Below are 24,757 nucleotides of genomic sequence, written 5' to 3'. Positions count from 1 at the left end.
TGCTTCATTTTGGTGGCACACAGTGTCCAGTTCCTTAGGGAGAAAAGGTGTAAGAAGAGAGAATTTTTTGAGACTTGCAGGTCTGACAACGCCTTTGCTCTCCCTGGCTTTTTCCTGATGGCTCGACTAACTATACTTCTTGAGTAGAAATGATCTCTTCTCAGAATTTTTAAGCCTCTGCCTTCCAGTGTTGCTTTTCAGAAGTTCCTGCCATTTGGACTTAAAACCCTTTGTCTGAAAACTCTTTCTGGAAATTCCATAATGATGTACCTTGGTGTAGGACTATTTGCGTTTAATATGTTAGAAATTCAGCTTCTTCACTATGGAAACCCCATCCCCCTCCCTCTGTCCACTTTTCTTTAAAGGGAAAATAGTGTCCTTCAGGTTTGGGGGAAGATGTCCCTCAATTCTGGAAAAAAATTCCCTTCAGTTCTGGGAAATTTCTTTATAATCACTGCCCCTCCATTTTCTTTGGTGATGAACACTCTATTATCAGGATATTGGCTATCTTGAATTGGCCCCCAAACTTTCCATCTTTCCTGTTTTCCATCTCTGTCTTTTTGTTTAGCTTTCTTGGATATTTGCTGAATTGTATCTTTCAGGCCTTCTATTGAATTTTCAATCTGCCACCATTTTAATTTCTAAGAGTTAATATTTTTATTTCTCTCTCTCTCTCTCTTTGATAGTATCTTGTCCTTATTTCATGAATATATTTTTCTCAGTAGCTGAAGATGCTAGAGTTTTGATTTTTGGTTTTTTTAAATTTCTTCCTGTGATTTTTCTTTCTTTTTTTTTTAAAGGTTTTATTTATTTATTTGAGAGAGAGAATGAGATAGAAAGAGAGAGCACATGAGAGCGGGGAGGGTCAGAGGGAGAAGCAGACTCCCCGCCGAGCAGGGAGCCCAATGCGGGACGCGATCCCGGACGCGATCCCAGGACTCCAGGATCATGACCTGAGCCGAAGGCAGTCGCTTAACCAACTGAGCCACCCAGGCGCCCATTCCTGTGATTTTTCTTTCTCCTCTAAGTTGCTTTGCTCGTTTCTCTGTTAAATGCTTTCCTTATCCAGAAGTCTTATTCTCTCCTGTTCTGGATTAGCTATCTAAAACGATGCCTGGAGGTTCTTTGACAGCAGATTGGGTTTAGCTTCATTCTAGGCTGGACAGTTTGTTTTTGTTTTGTTTAGGAAATCCTGATGTATTTTTAGGTTTTTTGAGCTGACCAGATTCTCCTGAGAAAAGATGACCAGTGAGAAAGCCAAGGACGAGGATGGGGTGTGTCAGCATTCAGCAGGAATTTGTGTAATCTCCCCTCAGTATGAAATCTCACTCATCACCTACGCCTGGAATCCTCTAGTCCAAAGGTCCCACTAGGAAATGCACTGTCCGTCTCCTCCCAGGTGGGGCCTCGGGCTTTGGAGGCAGTTACTTTCTTGAAGGAGTGAGGGAGAGAATCTGCTGGTCTCTCTACTTCAGCAGGCTTTCAGCCAGTTCTCTGCCCCACCTTCACCCTCACTTCCAGAGCAACCTGGCGCTGCCAGTCCCTCAGCCTCTTGAGGGTTTATCATTTAAATGACATTGCTTCTAGGTCAGTACTAGTTTTGGATTGAGCTTTCTCCAGCCTGCTCAGCTGTCTGCTTTCCATCTTCCAAAATTGTGTTACTTTCTCCTGTGCTCTTTATATTAGTTTATGTCCCAGTGGTGTTTGAGGAGGGAGCAGGACTCAGTCCAGGGGCTTAGTACTCCATCTTTATTTATTTTTTTAAAGATTTTATTTATTTATTTGGGGGGGAGGGGGGGGGGGGGGCGGGGAGAGAGCGAGCATGAGCAGGGGGAGGGGGCAGCAGCAGAGGGAGAAGCAGACTCCCTGCTTCTCACGGCTCCATCCCAGGACCCCGGGATCGTGACCTGAGCCGAAGGCAGACGCTTAACCGACTGAGCCACCCAGGAGCCCCCTAGTACTCCACCTTTAAATGAAAGCCTCACTTTACATGTTTTTCTTTGTTGTTTATGAGTCATATGCTCACACTTGTGAAATGGAACTTCTGTGTAAATCGTGAATCTCCATTTTCACCGACTTTAGTTCTTCTCTTAGGAACAGTTGGGGTCGAGTACAGTGGAAAGTTCCCTGGACCAGTGGTTAGGAAGCTTGGGTCCTCTTCCCAGATTTAATACTTAATCCTGGGCATTCTCTCTCGCCATTATTTTCTCATCTGTAAGTCCAAGGGATTGAAGTAGGTGATTTTAAGATCTCTTTGTACCCAAAGATTGATTTTATTTCTAAGCAGTTGAGGTAATCAAGTGTAGCTGAATACCAGATTAGGAAACAGAGTTGTAGCAGCCCTAACTGAAGAAATTGCAGAAGTGAAGCTTTTCCTTGTGTTTGTCCGTCAGTCTCTGTAACTCTGGTATCCTTAAAGTCTCAAGTAAAATTGCAGCCTATATTTCCTGAACAAGAAACTGTTAAATGGTTAAAAATTCTGAATTTTTTTTCCTTTGGGCTATTTTCAGCTGATAGTAGTTCAGCTGCAAAGCATACTTGGATTCATGTTCTTGACAGGGAGATAAAGTGTTAGTGTTGAGCCAGAGAAACAGGGAAGATAAAAGAGAAAGAGGTCTGGTTTGTTTCCTTTTTACCCTCTGGTAGGGATGGCCCTTCTTGGTAGCGCCCTACCAGGAAGTGTGTCCTTCCCGTCGGAGCCGTGTGTGAGTAGATAAAAGCCACATCTGTATTTTCTCTCCCCTCCACGTTGTGGTTTCTTGTTAGATCGAAAGACCGAGTGGACATTGCATGTCACTGTGGTTTTGACTGGCTGGTTTGATCACCAGCACTGTGTGCCCTGCAGTGGTCAGTACCGTGACTAAGGAGAAAATGTGACCTGTGAGGCCACAGACCTGGTGAGCCGGAGACCCAAGGTGAGGTTCTTTAGGGCAGGGCTTTCCAGACTGAGTGGCACACCAGAGCCACCCTCACCCCCAGTTACTAATGCAGAATCCTCACGGGGCGTGGCATAGGAATCCTTTTGTCAGAGTTCCCCCAGGTTATTGGGATACCCTTGATTCTTAGATTCCGGGGACCTATTGCTGTAGGGACAGGAGGCCAAAAAGAAAATCAGACTCTTGAGCATTTGCAGAGCTCAGGAAGAAAACCACAGAACAGAAACGGAACCCTGCACACCTAGCCAGAGGACGCCTCGTATCTGTCCTGGAAAGGATTTCAAACTCCCACTGCTTTCCTCATGTCCCTATTTCACACCCTTTTCCTTCATTCTTCATAGGTCATCTTGCTTCTTAAATCACAGAGGCAGTGGAAATCTTCCGGGGACAATGCCTCAACTTCTTTTCCTCCCTCAAAAAAAATTGTGTGTATGTGTAATGCACATAGACACTTATGTTTACACTTCACTTTGCTTTCCTGATGAGCCCCTCTGCCTGTGCCTCTCTCTCCATCAGTGACCCCCTGCTGTGTATTTTTCTTTCACTCTTTTCCATCACCATTTGTGTGTGTGTGTATGAATGTGTAATATATATGAGTGTGTATTTCATCTTACAAAACAAGGCACAGCAAACAAAACTATGCCTTCCTCAACTCTGTGGCCAGCCTAGGTTCTCCCGCGTCCCTTTTCATTCAGTCGTTCCACCAGCCGGTCCGCATTTATTAGTCAGCTGTGCGCAGAGACCTGGCTGGGCACTGAGCTTCAGTGTCACACAGACCTAACCCCTGCTCTCGTGATGCTTATGGTCTCTTTGTAACCAGACTCCTTTAAAAATTATTGTTCTTCCTTTCCCCCATTACAGAAATAACACATGCTCATGGTCATAAATTTGGAAGTAGCTTCCTAATGGGAAGCCACTAAAAGGTTTAAATGCAGAAGAGTACTGGGTCAGAATTTCATTTCAAAAGTCACTTAGGCTGCTGAAGGGAGAGAGGATTGGGAGGGAGTAGAAATTGCTGGCAGGTGACTGGTCAGGAACTTTCTGCTCTAGCCCAGATCAGGGCTGATGGTATTGTAAGATGGAAGGGGGAAGACAGACTCAAGGTATATTGACCACCCACGGGTGATGAACGTTTGACTGTGAGGATGAAAGAGAGAGGGGGGTCCAGGATGACACCCAGGTCTCTGGCTTGACCAGCTGCTTCACTGGTCGTGCCATTTCCTGAGACAAGAAATCATGGAGAAAGGGGAGTGTGTGTGTGTGTGTGTGTGTGTGTGTGTGTGTGTGTGTGTGTCCGTCCTGTATGAACATTCTGTGAGTCTGAGATGCCTGGGAGGTTTCCAAGTGGAGTTGTCGCATAAGCAGTTGGTTGTATGAATCTGGAATTCAAAAGAGACCACCTGAAACAGAATGATGCATTTGGAGCCTTTCTTCTAAAGCAGTTAACAGATGCCATGGACAAATTACAGAGGAGCAAGCCATAGGTGGAGGCCTGAATATTTTCAGAAGTAAAGCTCCAATCAGGAAGGAGGCATCCACAGCGGGTTGGAAGAACTTCTGAGAGAGGCTTCAGAAGATCATGGTCAGCTGTGTCAAAGATTGTTGAGAGGTGCAATAAGGCAAAAATGTAAAACGGATGTTAGGTTTAGCAGTGTGTGAGTCATAGATGACCTTAGCCAGAGTCAAATGGCAGGTGGCTAGAGGCTGGGTCCGTGTAAGAGGGGTGCCCACCCACCTAGAGCCGTGGCAGTAGTATTGAGGATTTTGGACTATGTTGCAATGTAGCAGATGCATTGGAAAAGGCTGATAAAGTTGTTTTGTTTCCTTCTTATGAGAGCCTCTTTATTTTATTTTGGTTATCAGAGCAGTATGTACTCATTGTAAAAGTTTTAAACATTAAAAGATATGAGAATAACCTCTATAATTGCATTCCCTCATATATGACCACCATTAATAGTTTAAGGTACAACCTTCCAGATTCTTCTGTGTGTATGCTACCATATATACACATTGATACACATTTGCTTTACAAAAATTGGATTTATTGCCATAGAGTCTGCTAAAGCTTCTATTTTTACCTGTGTATTTCAGAGACCTCATCCCATGGAGCAGATATATATAGTCTTCTGTTGTGTTGTAGTAGATTCTCTGGATATTTGAGTTTAATTTAGACATCTTTGCTTTCTCACACAATGCTACACCAAACACACCTGCACATGTTTACTTGTGCGTCCTTACATATCTATGTGTACTGGAATTTCTGTGGAACAAGTTCCTAAAGTGGAGTTGTGGGGTCAAAGGGCATGTGCATTTGACATTTTGATAGTGCGACAGTGCCCAAGGCGAGGGGCTTTTTCTTTTTTCTTTTTTTTTAACACAAGAAATTTGAACATGAAACATGTCAACGAGGGGCAAATGAAGAGTAGGTCGAAGTCACAGGAAAAAGTGCTCAATGTCCTATAATAAGAAGCCAGTGGGACTGGGAACCAAGGCATGGGAGGAGGCTTTAGGCCAAGAAGGACGAGCGGATGGGGGAGCAGGGTCCTCCGTCACCGCTGCAGCCCAGAGCCTTGACCAGGGCCGCCACATGGCAGGCCCCCAACAAATACAAGTTGCTTGAATGAATAAACAAATGTAGTTCACTTGATTCGGCAGTGGAGCTTCATGATGTTTCTTTCAAAGCATCTAGTTTTTCCACTTCCTCTACAAGCTAGAAGGTTGAGATCTCTTACTGAAACTGGCAAAGGAGAAGTTGGGAGATCTGAAAGCCCTTCTTGCTTCGCGAACGCAGTTGCCCAGGGCGGGCAGGACTCCAAGACAGGGCGTCTCCCAACTTTCCCTCCAGTCACCCACAGGGTCTGTTGATTCTAAGGCCCTAATATCCCTGGACTCCGTCTAATTCTGTTCATCCCCACTACCACCATCATTCTGTTAGTTCCCCAGCCAGGATTTTCTTCTCAGAGCAGCCTCTTAGATGGTCTCCTGTCTCCTCTTGTACATCACTCAGAACTTGGTTTAGGGACCACCTCCTCCAGCCCCCAGCCAGGTTGGCTTAGGAGTGCTTTCAGCTCCCAGCCCTGTGTAGCATCTGTCCTTCCTGGATGGTCACTTGTATGTTTTTTTTTTTTTTTTCCTTACCTAAAACCTTCATATATAAATACCTTAATGGACATTTTTACATCTCTAAGACCTGTAGTGCTTAGCTCATGTTGCATGCTACCTAAATGATTGATAATATTTTATGTGAAAGCCCGATGCTTATATAAATTTGGCACCCAGAAAGGGAGGACAAAGACAAAAGCAGGCATGGGATGAACTCACAAAGGACCAGTAATTTAAGACATTTGATCCGGGAACAAGCCTCAGGATTATTACTCCCTAGGGAAAGGCAATCTGCTTTAAGTGTCATTTGTATTAGTATTTCTGTAATCAGCATGTTAAATGCATATTTTGAGAAAATTTAAATACCTTGCATCTCTAGGGTGATTTAGCTATATTCAGACAATCTGTTTATTTTTTTTAAAATCTCAAATAACTACTTTGTGGTATTTTCTGGAGTAGAAATACTTGAACCTCTTTAGCTGCATCTGGCCAGCTAGAGGATAATCACATGACTGAAGTCCCTGGTGGGATTCTAAAAGAAATGGCCTTCCAATGCATTACATAAAGAGCTCCCAAATTAGGATTGGAATGTTCCTGTGTGGGTCCGCCTGCCTCCCCACCCCCATCACCATGCCCCGCCTCATCTCCTGAGGAGAGTAGTGGGAGGTCCTTACCAGGGGCAACTGAGCTAGTATCTCAAGTTATATAATCGAAGGGTAAGGAAGGAAAGAAACACCAGACTTGGTTACCTTTTCTGTGGAGCAGAGGGCCTGGGTTCAGTCCTCGGGACCACCGGGAGAGGCGCTTGTCTGTCCTGAGGGATGCTTCTTGCCTCCACTCCTGTCTCCCCACCCAGGGTCTGAGTTTCCCTCAAACAGCTACCCATTCATAGCACACTCCCTGTATCCTCAGCAGTTAGGGTGGCCATGGCTCCGTCCATCGCTTCAGCAGAAGGGAATGCCTGCGGCTGGGTCTGGGCGTCCCACTTGCCCCAAGCCCCCTGGGCTGTAGAGGGTGAACAGGAAGAGCGTGGAGGTTTTTGCTGCTAGGGTTGCACTTGACTCTGTTGTGTTTCTGCTGAGCCCTGACAGCACGAGGGGCAGTGGCCACATACGAATTTAAACTAAGCCACATGGAAGGAATTGTTGTCTTCTGGGTTTGTTATTTAACTGGTAGCTTAAAAAATATATGTATACATTCAAAATTTAAGTAATGAGCATGATTTAGAAATACTTAGATAATACAGTAGAGAATGCATAAAAATGAAAAGAAGTTCGTGAAGGTTCAAACATATCATTTTCTCCCTCTCCTTATATAATACTTGTAGTTAATACTCATCTAGTGTTTACTGTGTGCAGGTACCATGCTAAACATTGCATATGCCACAGCTCCTTTCATCTTTAAAACAACCCCATGAGAAAGTACTGTCATTCCCATTTTTCAGGTGTAGACTTCAAGGCATAGAAAGGTTGAATAAACCGCCCAAAGTCACATAGTGAGGAAGTGGTAGGTCTGGGATTTGAATTCAGGTCTGTCTGACTCCCCCAGCCAGCCTTACAGAAGTTATGCATCCATTTGGTAAGTCAGATATAATTATGGAGTTCCTAACACGTCCCAGTACTGTTCTAGGTGCTTGGGATTCAGCTGCAAACAAACTCACTTAATATATAATAATGAAGCTATTATTAAGTACTAAAGGAAAGTACAGCAGGGCAAAGTGTCAGAGAACAGTGACTCTACTCTCGGGCTGTTAAAGTTAGGATTTCAGGGACAGCCTCTCTGAGGCATGCATCTTGAACAGAGACTTGAATAATGGGAGAGAGCAAGCTACTTAAGGCCAAGGGGCAGTGTAATATCGTGGCTACAAGCCTAGCCTGTGGCCTCCTAAGTTCAAATTCTGATTCTCCTGCTCATTATGAGCTGTGTGTTCTTGGACAAAATACTTGACTTCTCTGGGTCTCTTCATCAGTGATGTAAAGGTAACTATAATACCTATTTTTACCCTATAGGGCTGTTGTGAGGATGAAATGGGCTCATACAAAAAGAACTTAGCTATAAAACAGGCATTGGAATATAAGAACTCTTTAAGTATTAGCTGGTGTTCTCTAGGCACTATGGAAATGGTGAGAAGTAGCTACTTTCTGGGTCTGTCATTTAACTGGTAACTTAAATCAAAATCTGGGTAGACTTTGAAAATTCAGCTGATAGGATTTATTGAGGAGTTAAATGCAGGGGTATGAGGGGAAGGAGCCAGGGATGACTCCAGTAATTTTGGTCTGATTTGGTGGATTTGGGGGCCATTTACTGAGATGGTGGGGAAGACGGGGGGGGCATATAGCAAGTCTTTTTTTGGGGGGGGAGAAGGCATAGTGGAGGGTGGAAATCAAGATTGAGACACTTCTTAACATGTTCATATTTTGTACATGTTCACTGTAGAAAATTGGGAAACATAGATACTAAGAAGAAAATAAAAACACTTAACATTCCATCACCCATTATCTTTGGGTTAAATTTATTTTTACCCCATACAAATTTAGATCGTATAGTATATATAGGGTTTGTTTGTTTGTTTGCTAGTTTTATATACTCTTCAGCTTATTGGAAAGTGGCTCATGACAAAGGGGAGAGTTAAAGTCTAGGCAAGGTGATAAGAGCCCTAGCATCGTGAAAGCCCTCTACACCCACCACCACAGAGAGTGGTTATGGACTCAAGCCTTAGAGGGATCTCCAGCTACAGAAGGTAATGCATATGGTAGATCTTGTTTATGCTCATCTGTCTGAGGACCGCCAGTGCCTGCTACCTGGTGCAGCTTCGTCCACAGTCGTTAGCAGAACAACACTTTGTTTCCACTGCGGTAGAATACACGTCACCTAAAACTTACCATTGTAACCCTTTTTTAGATGTACAGCTCAGTGGCATTAAGTACATTTACATTGTTGTGCAGCTGTCCCCACCATCCACCTCGGGAAGTTGTTCATCTTACAAAACTGAAACTACACCCACTGAACAATGATTGCCCATTCTTCCCTCCTTCCAGCCTCTGACAACCACTGTTGTACCTTCTGTCTCTGAATTTGACTACTCTAGGGATCTCAGATAAGTGGAATCATATAGTAGTTACCCTTTATGACTGGCTTTATTTCACTTAGCATGTGTCCTTAGGATTCATCCATGTTGGAGCATGTGTCAGAATTTGCTTTTTTAAAGGCTAAATAATATTTATTGTATATTTTGTGTTATCAGTTCATCTGCAATTGGGTACTTGGTTTGCTCCCACCTGTTAGCTGTTGTGAATAATGCTGCTATCAACAGGGGTATACAAATATTTGTTTGAGTTCCTCCTCTCAGTTCTTTGGGGCCTATACTATATGCAGTTTTATAATCTACTTTTTCACATTGAAGTACATTATTAAAATTTTGTGTGATGAACATTCTTCTAACAAAATTATTTTAAATAATAAAATAGCCATGCCCTCAGTGACTTAAGCAAGAATTGTTTCCTAGAAATAGAATCAAAAGATCGAAGAATATGACTGATTTAAAGCTTTTGCTACGTTTGCCAACTTGCCAACCAGAAACTCATACAACCCGACACTAGCAAAACCTGTATGTGTTCTCTGCTCCTTTGGTAATATTAGGTATGAGTAATTGTTTTCTGTCAATTTGATAATGAAAAATGGTATGCTAATTCTCGTTTTCCTTTTATGCAAATTTAGGGTTCACTGTCTGGGTTTATTTGTAGCTGATTACGGGGGAAACTATTGATTTGGTAAACACTCAACATGTGAGATGATGAGCAATGATGACAATCTGTAGTGTCCTTCCTAGTCTTAAATTTGAAGGCAATTGTGAACCTTTTGCTCTGTGTTTATATGACAAGCTGTGTAATCGGGTTTTGAGATCTTCTGTTTTGTGTGCTGAATACATTCTTAGTAGTTAAACTTTCACACTTTCTTACTTAGAATTAAAAAATCTTAAAAGTGCTAAAAAGAATATTTTTGGCAATTCATTTGGTTATGAAACCTGACAGATCATAACACTGTATGTCAGCTATACTCAGAGACAAAAACCATAAAACACCTGACAGATCTGAACTCATTTGGTGGAGAAACCTGACCTCAGCTGCATGAGGCTATTTTATATATCTTATTTCTCCCACTTAGAGCGACTGTTCGTATTTTTGGCTGCAAAACTGACTTCGTTTGATTAAGGGGTGCTGTCCCAGACCCCACTGAGGGTGCATAGTAACGTATACTATATACATATAAGAGTTATTTTCTTTTTAAATTCTGAAACACAAAGGTTTTGGTATCAAAGATTTCAGGTAAGGGACTATGGACCTATACTTTTTTTCTTGCATTTCTATGTTCTCATCCTCTGGGCTTCAGAAACTTTTGAAATCAGGCCTACTCGGTAGGGGGAGCATGGAGTTACAACTCAATGTGCTTTGAGTTTAAAGACAATAGAAATTTAAATGTGGTGTCTTCTTTCATCCCCAGGACACTGTATAATCATTATAATCTGGGGACTGACCGGTCAGTGACTAGAACTAGGTTTCAGCTGAGCTAATAGCCAACTGCAAACTCGGGAACCTGAGGGTCCTGGGAGGCCTGGACCAGTTGAGCTGTGAAGTGATAGTAATAGCTTTCCAAGATACTGTTGCAACATATTTCTATAATTAATACCACTTGTCCTTTATAGAACATAAACAGTCTTAACCAAGCTTTTAAAAACAACACCAAATTGGCAAAATTAAATAAAATCACTCTTCAGTTATCGATTATTATTAATGCTATTAAATTTAAATTTTTAGAAATGTATTTATTAAAGTGGTAACGGTTGCGGAAACGGAAAAGCTGACTCAAATTCATGTGGAATTGTAAGGAGCCCTGAAGAGCCAAAATAGCTTTGGAAAAAGAACAAAGTCGGAGGACTCACATTTTCTGATTTCAAAACTTAACTACAAAGCTGCTGTAGTAATCAAAACAGTGTGGTACTCATATATGGATAATCATAGACCAATAGGTTAGAATCTAGAGTCCAGAAACAAATCTGTACATTTATGACCAGTGGATTTTTGAGAAGGGTGCCAGTACGCTCAGTGAAGAAAGAAGAACCTTTTTAGTAAATGATGTTGTGACAACTGGATTTCCACATGCAAAAAGAATGAAGTTGGACTGAACCTTGCATCATATACAGAAAGTTAACTCAAAAGGGTTCAACAACTTAAATATAAGAGTTAAAGCCATAGAACTCTTTGAAGAAAACGGGTAAATCTTTGGCCTTGGATTTAGCAATGGATTCTTAGATATGACAACAAAAGCATGCACAGCAACCACAATAGAGTAGATACTTTGCTGATGGGAACGTGAAATGGTGCAGCCACTGTGGAAAACAGTTTGGTGGTTCCTCAAAAAGCTAAACATAAAATTACTAAATAACTCAGCAATTCCACAACCAGGTATACACACGGAGGAACTGAAAACAGAGACTCAAACAGATACTTGTATGCCGTTGTTCATTTGCAGTATTATTCACAGCAGCGAAAAGGTAGAAGAAGCAACCCAAGTGTCCATCAGGGATGAATGAATGATAAATAAAATGTAGCTTATTACACACACACACACACACACACACACACACACACACACACTATAGAATAGTCAGTCATAGAAAGGGATAAAGTTCTGACACATGTTGCAACATGGATGAACCTTGACATCATTCTGCTGAAAGAAATAAGCCAGAAACAAAAGGTCAAATATTGTATGATTCCACTCACATGAAAATCTCTAGAATAGGCAAATTCATAGAGACAGAAAGTAGATGAGATGTTATTATGGCCTGTTGGGAGGGAGAAATTGGAAGTTACTGCTTAGTGGTTACAGAGTCTCTGATGTGATTAACAAAAAGTTTTGGAAATAGTTGTGATGGTTGCACAATATTGTGAACAGAATTAATGTCACCAAATTGTACACTTAAAAAATTGTTAAAATGGAAATTTTTATGTTTTACGTATGTTAGTACAATAAAAAATTTTTAAGATGGTAAAAGGAACTCATGAATTCAGTTGGAATCTGAGAAGTTTGTGACATACATTGGGCTTTTCTGTAAAAGCATTAGCTAACCTGGTTGGGATGTGAGAATGAATAATGTGATAATTGTTCCCAGCTCTTCAAAAGGAGGCATGTTTAACTTCCAGGTGTATTTTTGGAGCTGAATTATTGGGGGAGGGTTGTGGGAAGAGGGAGAGGCAGTATGTAAGAGGAGCTAAAACAACTCTAAACATCACAGAACTAGAACAAGATGAAGAAAATTGTGTTTATCAGTGCTCTTCTCAGGGGTAATATTGTTATTTGGGGAGGGAAGAAGTCCTTGGAGTTGCCGCTAGGGTAGGGTTGGATGGGTGAGATGCCCAAGCGACTCACTGAAGTGTCCCTCTTTTGTTCCCCTCTGGAGTCCCTTGTGCTGTGGGAAGGAACGTGTTCCTGTTTGATACATTGCTGGAGCAGTGGGCAGTGTGGAGGAAAGGCAGAGCGCCTCTTCTTCATACATACCGTCAAAATATTTGGAGAATATTATCTTGGAGGAACACTGTATTGTTAGCCTGCCCTGAGTGTGAACGTACCTCATTGTGGCCCAAGGCAGTATGTTTCTGGAAATAAAAAAACTGTTATCATTATGTAAGTAATCAGACTACATTCTGAGGAATTGAAGAGCGCTAGGAACTTTTCTAGAATGACAGAGTTTATAATTCATCCTATCTTTGGTTCACTCTCTTATGGAGACTCTGTGTTATATTAGGTATTGTTTCAAATTCTTGAGGAATTTGAGGAAACAAAGTAGAGTAAGACAATGACTTTTCCCCCAAGAGCTCATGGACCAGTGGAGAAGAAGAATGAATCAGGACCATACAGTACAATAAGGGGGACGGAAACCTCTATTTTCCCCAGATTGTATCTTCTGTGGTGGTGGCCAGTTGTGAGAGAGCAACTACCATGTGATTATTTGGGCCTCTGTTCAGTATAAAGCTGCAAATTTGTGTATAATAATCCCTCATCTTTATTTCTCTTCCACACTCTAGAAGACCAACTGAAAAATACTGTATTTTAATAACTAATAATGCAAGTTGAGTTTTTGGGCACCTATAGTGATCTGACAAGTTTTACTAAACAATGCAAAGTGCTATAGGAGCATGAAGTTGAGGCAGGTAACTTGGCACATAAATGGTGACATTGGAATAAAAATTTAAAGAAAGGGTAAAATGTGTGTGTGTGGGGGGGCAATGAAGGGATGTGCATTCCAGATAGAATGTACTTAGGAGGAGTTTAAAAATAAAAAGGTTAGGGGAGCCTGGGTGGCTCCGTTGGTTAAGTGTCTGCCTTCGGCTCAGGTCATGATCCTGGAGTCCTGGGGTTGAGTCCCCGCATCGGGTTCCCTGCTGAGTGGGGAGTCTGCTTCTCCCTCTCTGTACTCCATCACTCATGTGTGCTTTCTCTCTCTCTCTCTCTCTCTCTCTCTCAAATAAAGTCTTAAAAAATTAAAAAGGATAAAACTTGGTGACTGACCAAACGTCAGGTAAGGAAAGGCAAAAGTGAAGGATGACCCCAGCTCTGGCTTAGGTAGTTGAATCAATGTGATTGCAGTCTATTCATCAAAAATGGCAAGCACAACAGGGGGAAACTTTGAAACAGGGCAGTTTTTACCATAATATAGGGAGAATATTTATTAATTTTCTAAATTGCCTGATGATAGTACTGAGTTTCAGACATGAGTCAAAAATTTCCTTACCTTAACAAACTTGACATCTTCATGAATGACATTTTCCCCTTTGTCCCTTTTTCTTTCCCCTTCAGCTATTTCTTCCATTTCCAGAATTATCTGAGAGAGAGAAAGAGCACATACAAGAAAGTGAGAGAGTGCACTTTTGTCTTAAGATGGGAAAAACAGAATTCTAATAGAAACCATCAACTTGAATTTGAAATTGCATTCCAGGAATGATTAGAGGATAATGTCACTTTTTTTTTTTCATTTGAATATTACCGTCATTGAGTTGAAGTGCCAGTAACAAGCTGGGGTAAAAAAAAATTGTCCATCCAGATTCAGAAAAATGAGGAGACATTTCCTGAGTCACGTCTCTTTTCGTTGCGAGTAGTAGCCAGTGGTGCCTAGGACATTGAGGTCATTCAAAAATATCTGCTGAGTTAATGTTATTTTTTTTTACGCTTGAGTTTATTTTATAAAAAAGAATAGTCAAGGTGAAAAGTCAGGGGGGAAACTTGGTGCCTAACAAGGTTAAGAATGTAAAGATTGAAGTAAAAAAAAATAATAGCCAATATTTATATAGTACTTAACACTTTTCAAGTCACTTTTATCTGTGTGTCACTTAATTCGTTCTCCACAATGACCTTCTGATGTAGGTATTATAATCTGTACTTTATTGATGAGGAAACAGATTTAGGGTTAAATGCTGTACCTGAAGCCACAGAGTTATACTGTGTAGAGGTCTTACAATTCAAGTGCACTGCCCTGGGTGGTGAACTACAGCCATCTCAGCCTTGAAAGAAACTCTCCTGTCTGGGCGCCTGGGTGGCTCAGTTGGTTAAGCAACTGCCTTCGGCTCAGGTCATGATCCTGGAGTCCCGGGATCGAGTCCCACATCAGGCTCCCTGCTGAGCAGGGAGTCTGCTTCTCCCTCTGACCCTCTTCCCTCTCGTGCTCTCTATCTCTCATTCTCTCTCAAATAAATAATAAAATAAAATCTTTAAAAAAAAAAAAAAGAAACTCTTCCCGTCTTTGTGTTTTATGTTTCATTATTAACTTTCTTTTCATTTATGGTGACTCTTTGGCCTCATTTTAGAATCTCATTTAATATGACAGGATCTGTAATCTGCAGGCTTACAACCTATGGATAATGTGGGAAATAGATTTTCCCCTACTTAATTGTCACCAAAATACAATAGATCCTGTTAAACTGAGGCCAGAGAAAGAGATACTGGAACCTGAGGATCAGATATGCTTACCCCAGGATGATGCAGGACCTGTTGGGGAAGCTCAGTTGTAAGTGATGTGAGTATAGGGAGACTAAGTGGACCCACATAGTATCTGGAAAGTATGAAGTGTTAGGAAATGGTGGCCCAAGTGTGTAGTTACTTTAAGAATTGCAATGGGTGGGTACTAGCACTCAGGTCAAAGATCAGATGTATGCTGAGACCAGTTTTCAGAGACTTCTGGTCAAATGGGAGAAGAGTTGCAGGTGCAGGACTGCCTGGCAAATCATTAGACATCCTGCCCAATCTGGATATATGAATACAACCTCATTTCCAACGTGAATGGACCATTCCTCTGATATTTCTTTACTTGTACATTCACTAGATCATGACATTCCTGAAGACAGTTTCTGTACTTTTTTCATCTTGATGTTTGTACTCATATCACCTAGTTCCATCCTTGGCACATGCATGTCTTTAGCCACTTGCCAGAATGTTGTATCTGTTTACTTATTTGGTGGAGGTGTTCCATTAGTTCTTCCAATTGTCCTGGCTATATTAATGAATTTCACTATACTATTCTATCATTTGTTTTTCAAGATAGGTTGTTGGTTAATATTTATTTGACTTATATATATACAATGCTATCTCGATTCCTTTTTTTTTTTTTTAAGATTTTATTTATTTGACAGAGAGAGACACAAGTGAGAGAGGGAACACAAGCAGGGGGAGTGGGAGAGGGAGAAGCAGGCTTCCCGCGGAGCAGGGAGCCTGATGCAGGGGCTGGATCCCAGGACCCTGGGATCATGACCTGAGCCGAAGGCAGATGCTCAGCAACCAAGCCACCCAGGCGCCCCGCTGTCTTGATTCCTTATCAGCTTATATTTAGCAATGGGGAGCCCCTTGGAATTATTCACAGCTGAGGAGACAAATCAGTATATTCAGATACATGTCCAGTTCTGGAATTGGACAGAGTCAGATTCTCATTGTGTCACTTTTGGTGGTTGACTTCAGGCAACTAATAACCTCAAATTTTCATCATCTGTGAAAACAAAGATAAAAATAGGATTAAATAAGATTAGAAATTTAGAAGTGCCAAGCATAAAATAACACACTCAGGAAATTTCTGTTTACATTTTTTCATATCTCTGGGTATGTGTACATGAACTTAATTTATATAGTGCTGTATTTTTTTTACAACATGCTTTTGAATTGTCGTTTGTATCCTTTGCACAGCCCTGTGAGATAACAAGGGAAAGTAATTTTACTAACAGCTTCAGATAAACTGAGACTAAGTTATTGCCTAGGATCGTGCAGCTAAAGTTGCAGAATCAGGACTTGAACTCAGTCCATCCCTTTAATCCATGCCCAGTGCCCTTTGCACCAGGTTCATCTATTTTTAACCTGCTGTCTCTCATATATTCACTATGAGTCTGATTATTTCAGTGATCGCCGTAATAAATACATCAGTTGGACCCACCCACTTCCACGCTGGTGCTGTTAGATAAAATGTGAATGCCTAATTCTGATTACTTTTATTGCGAGGGCACTACTTATCAGGCACTTTGTTTTTGAATCATGAATTTCCTGAAAGGTCTTTTTGTGTTTTCTGATGGATAATAGATTGTCTAAGTTACAAAATTATAGATAATGGCTCCTTTTATCACCCACTTTAAATAAGTCAAATTTGCTTTACTTGCTCTAGAGGTGATCTCTTTCGCAGTGGGATGGTAAGTGTTAGTTACTCCATTTCTTCTAATTGATAGACGAGTAATCACATGAATTGCAACTCTCTGGTGAGGTTTCCACTGTGTTATTATGAACCCATTAAAGTGATGAGACCTCTGGCTATTGGGCCCTTCATTTTGTTCTGCCAAATAAGTCAGAACTAATACCACCAATGACTGGATTGCTTTAATCTTACTATACTTACCTACATGGATAGTTTTTAAAAATATGCTGTTCTTTCACTTTTAACTAATTGTTTTGTGATTAATTACTACATTTTGGAAAAGTAGAATTTTAGTGGGTTTCTTTTGGTCCAGTCCCTCAATTGTTTGACTTTTACCTACAGAAACCAACTGATAGATGTGTGTATAGGGTTTTCCAGGGTATTCCTTCAGTATTCCATAAGTCTATGTAGTCTGGCACTCACTAATGAGCTTAAAATTAACATTCATCATGTCTCAATTTCTTTTTCTCAAGAAGAGGGATACTTGCTTGCGGGGTTCTTCTGGGTATCCCCAGGGTCTAATGACACAATGACCGAGTAAAATACAAGCCAGGCAGGGAATGTTCATTGAACCTGACTTTCAGTTTGCTTTCATTGTACATCCATACAAAATTCCACTGACAGGTCAAGGCCAAAGTTTTTTCATCATATTAGAATAACTAGTTTTCAGGTCTCTAGGCAGCCTTTTGATGAACAGATAACACAGAGGTCACAAAATATCAAATGCTGAAATTAAATGAACTAATCATGAAGCCATTCAAGGTGGTACTTCTGTTGTGTAAAGTGAGGCATGTTGACAATACTAAAAGTATATTTCAAAATGGTACATGAAAAATGATTTACATAAGGGAAAAAATTAACATTTTTGCCTTATAAGAATGGTCCCCCCCGATTCTGCCCTATTTTTCATAAAAAGCCCTCAAAGTGTCACCTTGATTTTGACTATTTTTGCTGAGAAATGAACTTTTTCAGCTGTGTTAGATTACCAGAAATGAGACTATCAAACAGTAACAGGAGCCCTTCAGTAGTGGAAGTATAATTATCATATTAGCATCATAAATCATTGCTTCCAAGTACTACAGTAGGTCATGAGAGCGACAGCTGCAGCATTGTTCTACTGTTTCAGTAAAGCCATTTCTGTTTTTATTCACTCAAATTTACAGTTTCTCTTTTGTGTTGACATTAAGCAGTGAATCTATTAGTTTCCGTTACCAGCAGAATAACTAAAACTATAAATAGTTCTATTATTTTCTCTCACAAGTCCTCTCAGGCTGCATAGATGCCTTTAATTTGATAAAACATATGGGTAATACATTTTGTTTTTTCTCTGTCTTTCCGGCAAATGCGTACTTTCTTAAGCCTTTCCTTAAAAAAAAAAAAAAAAAAAAAACTCGATAGCAGCTCTGTCCTGTCTTTTGACCTCAGATTCTTAATAGTTAAATTGGGCATCTAATTGTAAGGTAATCCAAATAAGATGCAAAAGTCAGATTGCTCCATGATGTTTACAGTACTCATTTTTAAAAATATCTGCAGTATTACGTTTCAGTGACTTGCTGGTTCTGCCAAAAAAAAAACCAATGTATCATAAATACCACATAAATACATAATTTTTAATATCTAAATATTATAAAAAGGTTATGTCTTCCTAATGTAAACCAAGCTGCAGAACACCAATTTAAAGCACAATGTCATAGCCACCAGCCGTAAACACATTTTAGCAAGTTCTAGAAGCAGCCTTCAAGAACGTAATTATCTTGGACAACCGTTATTCTGATGTTGGAGTAAGCCAGTTTATTATGTTACAATTCCCTAAGTGTAACAAGCTGCACAGTAATTGCCACAGTCCTCTAGGGTTCTCAGAGGCCAGCCCCGTAATTTTGGTTTTGGTTGCAGTTCTGTAGGCTTTGGCCCGCCTAATCTGTTTCTTGTTTCTGCTTTGGTTCCCATTTAGGGGTCTTTGTGATGAACTCAGTTGTTCTGAGCGTGAGAATCACTTGTTTGTGTTGTCATTGCTACTGGCATTTCCTTTCAGTTCATAGGTGTAACCAGTGATCTGAATTTAGTGGACAGGATTCTGGGTAAATCTGAAATCTAATCTAGATATTGGGATGTTTCTTAGTGATGTGCCAAATCTAAGTATCTGGTATAGTTGGATTGTTGCCTGACATTTTGGTTTTGTTGAACAGCCACTTAGAGATCTTTTAATCAGTCTCCCCAATAAGCTTTCTTTTGGGCCACTGAAGTGAATTTTTTCTGGATTGATGGGGATTCAGCCTTTTCCTTCACAAAAGCCTGTAAGGGATTTTTAAAAAAATTAGTATGCATTTTAAAAAGGCACAACAAAGCCAAGATAACATTACACTTTATAAAATTAAAAGTAATTTCTTAACACAATTTAATGCTTATGCCATACTCAATCTTCCTATTTTTGATACACGTCCTTTATAGCTGGTTGGTCCAAGTTAGGATGCAGATGAGTACCATATACTGCTAATAGTTGTTGTGATACTGTGATTTTATAATGAGAAATATATGTTTGGCCTTCCTCAGTTCCTGGCAGGAGCTCCTACAACTCTGGTAACTTCCTAAGTGAGGAGATAGATAAAGGTGCCTTTTGTTATGTTGATGAGGCAACTTTTGGAAAGCCCCTAGGTAGCCCCAGGGTGGGGACTGGTTGTAAGGGGAACCCATCAGGAGATTAGAGGGTTGAACCTTTCAGTCCCACCCTCCGACTTCCAAGGCGGTGGGAGAAGGAAGATTGAATCAATTGCCAATGGCCAGTGATCAATCAATCATGGCTAAGTAATGAAGTGTAAGTAAAAACCCAGAGGCAGGGTCGGAGAGCTTCAGCTACTGTGAACGCATGCCGGTGTGGGGAGAGTGGCGCCTTTGTGAAGAGAGGGCATCAAAGTCCTGTGTCTCTTCTCGTATACCTTGCCGTTGTCCTTCTGGCTATTCATCTGCATCTTTTATAATACCCTTTATAATAAATTGGTAAATGTAAGTAAATGTTTCTCTGAGTTCTGTGAGCCACTCTAGCAAATTAATCAAACCCGAGGGGAGGGTGGTGGGAAACCTCTGATTTTATAGCCAGTCAGTCAGAAGCATGGGTGACAACCTGGGCTTGCTGGGAGCTGTCTTGTGGGACTGAGCCCTTAACCTGTGGTCGGATGCTATCTTCAGGTAGATAGTATCAGATTTCAGGTGATTGTTTGGTGGTGTGGGAAAAAAAACACACACTGGAGATATGTTCCTTAGGCTCTTTAAATCTCTATCTGCTTTTTTCATGTCATCGATTTATTAAAGAGGCTAGACCTGTTGATAAATTAGAACATTTATTTTAAATTTATTTAAATGTTTATTTAAACATATTTAAATATTTAAGCATATTTAAGTTCATTTAATTAAGAACATTTTCCCTACACAGCCCAAATTACATTGTTAAACTTATCAATATTAATAACTCCTTAATATAATCCAACACTTAATCAATATTCAGATTTTCCCAATTTGTTTTTAAGTCTTCTACATCTGGTTTGTTTAAGCCAGGATCCAGTCTAGAAGCACACACTGCAAATGGTTGTTTTGTTTTGTTTTCTCTGCATCTTTTGATCTGGAAAGGTTCCTTTTTTTTTTTTTTTTAAGATTTTATTTATTTGACACAGAGAGAGACAGCGAGAGAGGGAACACAAGCAGGGGGAGTGGGAAAGGGAGAGGCAGGCTTCCCGCCGAGCAGGGAGCCCAATGCGGGGCTCGATCTCAGGACCCCGAGATCACGACCTGAGCCGAAGGTAGTCACTTAACCAACTGAGCCACCAGGCACCCCTGGAACAGTTCCTTTTATTCATATCAGGAACTTGGGGACACGATGAGACTAGTGTCTTGCAGAACAACCCAACTTCTGGATTTGGTTCCTTTTTCCCTCCCACACTGTGCTGTCTAGCACAGTGACCACTAGTCACATGTGGTTATTAAGCTGTTGAAATGTGACTATTCCAAATTGAGATGTGTTTTGAGTATAACGTACACATTGGCTTTCTAAGACTTAGTATAAAAAAATGTAAACTATTTCACTAATTTTTTATATTGAATACATGTTCAAATGATAATCTGGGTGTATCAAGTTAAATAAATCATATTGCTAAAATTAACTTTACCTGTTTCTTTTCATTTTTGAAATGTACCTACTAGAAAATTTTGTTTGGCTCCCAATATATTTCTAGCAGATAGTGCTGTTGTTCAACAGATCTTAAAACAGAAAATTGCTACCCCAAAATGACTCCACATCAGTTCTCTGAGATGTAGTTGAAGAGAGAACATTAATAGGCTAAAATGTTCCTTAGCTGGAGTTTTACAACATTTAGTTGCAGTGTCCTTCCACGTAGAAGCTAAATGATTTTCCAGAGTTGATCTGGCCTCGAGCGTTTCAAGACCTAATATCCTATAAGCATAGCATTGTCCAGTAGATGGGATAGCTACTGAAGACTTTGAGCGTCCCTGATAGCTGGAGTGCTGAATAACGTAAAACTGGAGGTGTACCACGGATGCCAACTACAGTTGTAAACCAGTGCTGGTGATTTAAACGCAAAAAAGTATATGAGCCAATGAAAGTCATGCTTTATTTATTTGTTTATTTCTAGTGTTGGACAACCTCGAACAGACAGCTGTCTCCAGTTTTGGAGCACTGGAAAGTCAGCCTGATTTCCGAACCCCAGAGTTTGTAAGTACTACTACTCCATCTTCAGTTCTCACAAAATGGAGAAGGTTTTTTATGGAATCTTGCCCTCAGTGCCTCTAGTTGTGGCATCGGTCTCAGTGGCAGGGCTGTGTATTTGAAGCTCGGGTTCTCTGGGGAACAGGTTACTGAACTGCTACAGTGTCTTGGCGTCATGCTCTGTAGGCTTGTTCTTCATACTGCTTTATACCAGCAAATGGGAACTCTTCCTGCAGGAAAGTAGCATCATTACTTCGAAAACTCCTCCTCCTTCATTCATGGGTAGCCTTGCTATCAGTTTTTGTTGTTAGTGACTCTGGAAACCAGTCTTCGCTGAGCACATACAGGTACATTTCACTCTGGAGCCTTTAGTCATACGACCTATATCTATGTATCTTGTAGGGCTAGGATTATTTTGTTGGTTGTTCCTACCAAGGGGGGAACTAAATGCTCTCACTAAATTAGACTCATTAAAGATTAGCCATGGTTCTCACCCTCAAGGAATTAAAAATCTTATTAGATGCTACTGTGATTTTATTAATGCCTTGTTTAAAGAAAATTAAGCACATAGGATGCCATGTGCAGAATGTCCTTATTAAATAGATTTTATTTTAGGCTCATTTGAAGAGGGGGATGGGAAGAAGCGTTTCTCTAACTCATGTACCATATTATTGCACCAGATGTGAAGGAAAAGCATGCCAAGATCCACCTTGATTTACTTATTTTTGCCCCTTGCTGCAAATGGCTTGTCTACCACTTTAGCAAGGCAAAAGTCTTTTTTTGGCTTATTTTCCCAAAAGTGTGATATACAGTTGCCACACCAGTAATTGGCAGAGCACAATTGTATTATTGATAGAGACAAAAAAAAAAAACACAAAACTCATTATGTGCTTTTCCTCTTCTCACTCATTCTTTATGGATTACTTACTCAATTCAGCCAAGAGTAAGGAAACTAGGCAGTGCTCTGGACTGAAAGGGATCGCACGTGAAACTATATCCACAATGCCATTTTATTTCACAGTGTGGGACTCCTGTGGCGTACTAGCAGATTGCCTACTGTGAAAATCACTTGGATGTAATAGAAAGACCTCGTATTCAGTGACTTCCTGTTACATTCAATGAGATTTTCAGTGAAGGAAAATTGTGAATGCCCACCAGTGTATCCTGTATCTTACTTAAAGTAGCAGAGCAGTTTTGTGGTTTTTTTTCTAACTTCTACCGTTAGCGCCCCAAAGCAGAATTGACACAGGTATTTCCCATTTGAATATGAAATTGATACAGACTCATGGAGCTGGCCCTTTTTTGTTGTATTTTCTAACTGCTGTTTGTTGATACTCTTTAAGCACTATTTCTAATCCAAAAAGAGCCGTGTGCAATAAAGTGCTGATGTGCTTGGCAAACACCTGTATAGTTCACACTGATTCCCTGTGTGAAAATACGAGTATTTTTCTCAGGAACAGATTTCAGTGTACTAGGTTTGAGATTGGCATGCCTCAGCGAGGTTTTTGTAGCAGCAGATAGTCTACACTGGTAATTACACTGGTAATGTTATTCTACCTTCAGTGTTAACTTCTTGACTACCTCATTTTCCTTTTCAAGGGGTGAAGACTGGCGAGTCTAAGAATGACGAGGAGTAGGGCGCCTGGGTGGCCCAGATGGTTAAGCGTCTGCCTTCGGCTCAGGTCATGATCCCAGGGTTCTGAGATCGAGTCCCGCGTCGGGCTCCCTGCTCTTTGGGAGCCTGCTTCTGCCTCTCTCTCTCTCTCTCTCTCTCTCTCTCTGTCCTTCATGAATAAATAAATAAAATCTTAAAAAAAAAAGAATGACGAGGAGTAGAACTTGAGGATCACAGAATACACTTCTGTTTTGAGAGATTTCTCTTAGCAATGGGTCTGAGAACACCTAAGCTGAAAGGAGATTTTTAGGCTAAATCCCCATATTTTTCTTTTTCACTGTTATGCCTCAAGAATGTCTAGTTATTTCTTGAGACCACATGAGTTGAAGTTGTGAAGCATGGTTTCCTTATATGTGTGGTTGATACAAGATTTCTGTGTCTGACTATTCTCCTTCTCTAATTGTGTGTTCATACCATGTTTAGGAAGGAGTCTGTGATGTTCTTGTGCTTTTTAGATGTTTGCACATCCCGTTGGCAGGAACCACGTCCATAGCTGCTTGTGTTTTCTCCCCAGGTCACTGTGGCCCCCTGCAGTTCCCTTGTTCCCAGATATTTCCCAAACTGCTGCCTCCCTGATAAACAAACAGGAGGCGTATAAGGTGCTTTGAGAACAGAGTCCTCGAGGGAATCAGGCACGACATGTAAGGGAAGCCTTTTTTTTGTAGGCAGAAAGTGACAGCATCCGTGAAAACGGGTGGCTCCGCTGTGTAGGCAGGTGGATTGGGCAGATGCCAGGACAAAACCAGGTACATGCATCCAACCCAAAAATTTAAATCCGAAACAGGGCCACCAGTACAAACCTAGGAGCAGAGGGAGCCTGGAGCAAAGCAAAAGCGAAAACAGAAAGAAGATGGAGAAGAATAAAAGGAGCCGAGATATCAGCGCTCTGTTTTTCTCCATCTGGCATTTGGAAGGTGCAGCTGCCGTTTGCTGAGGTGAACTGAAATAAAGCAAGGCGCAGACTGGGTTTGCTCCGGCCTTATTCTCAAATAGTTCAGGTTTTAGAAGGATCAAGAGCCTCGTGTTTTCATACAACAGAGTGTATTTTATATAGTTTGGCAAACAGGGAGAACAAAATGCTTATCGTTATTAGTTTGTTTCCTTCAGGATTTCTGTTTTGCTCTCGTTTGAAACAAGGCCCAGGCGAGCAGTGCCGGTCGAGTAGCCTTGGTTACCAGCATGATAAACACATTAAAGTTTTCCTTCACAGCTCAGGTGTCTGTGATGTGACTAGTCAGGCAAAGCCGGGGCTGCTGTAGAGTCTGCGTACCTCACGGATACATAAATGCTGTTGCAAAGTCCAGGTGCGGCTTGTTCTCTGGGTGGGAGCGGGGCGGGGGCACGCTGTGCTGCCCAACTATCTGAAATGTTAAGGGGGAGGCGAACCAAGACGGACATAAGGTGCCTGTGTTCTTGCTTGCAAGGAGCTGGGGACGTGCTGGACACAGCCCCACTTGGAGGTGGGGTGGATGTGTGGATGGGGCTCACGGTGAAAGGGGCCTGGCGGAATGCTGGCTTTACAGAGAGTAACTGGGTCATCTCATTGTGGTAGGAAACCAGCTCGATCCCGGTTTGGTTTTTTGTTTGAGCGTGGTGAAAATCTGTTT

General features: G+C 41.1%; 1 protein-coding gene across 2 annotated transcripts in view; it reads left to right on the top strand.

Moving 5' to 3' along the window:
- ANO6 (anoctamin 6) overlaps positions 1-24,757 on the top strand; it is a 185,659-nt gene that overhangs the window by 47,342 nt on the left and 113,560 nt on the right. For both annotated transcript variants that reach the window (XM_073882090.1, XM_025883240.2), the window contains one exon: positions 21,402-21,481. In XM_073882090.1, coding sequence (XP_073738191.1) covers positions 21,402-21,481 — 80 coding nt within the window. The remainder of the gene's footprint in view (positions 1-21,401; positions 21,482-24,757) is intronic.

The sequence above is a fragment of the Callorhinus ursinus genome, unplaced genomic scaffold (assembly GCF_003265705.2).
Source record: "Callorhinus ursinus isolate GAN/ISIS: 27379988/994484 unplaced genomic scaffold, GSC_fseal_2.0 scaffold44, whole genome shotgun sequence".
Lineage (NCBI taxonomy): Eukaryota > Metazoa > Chordata > Mammalia > Carnivora > Otariidae > Callorhinus > Callorhinus ursinus.
This window is presented reverse-complemented; position numbering and strand designations above follow the sequence as displayed.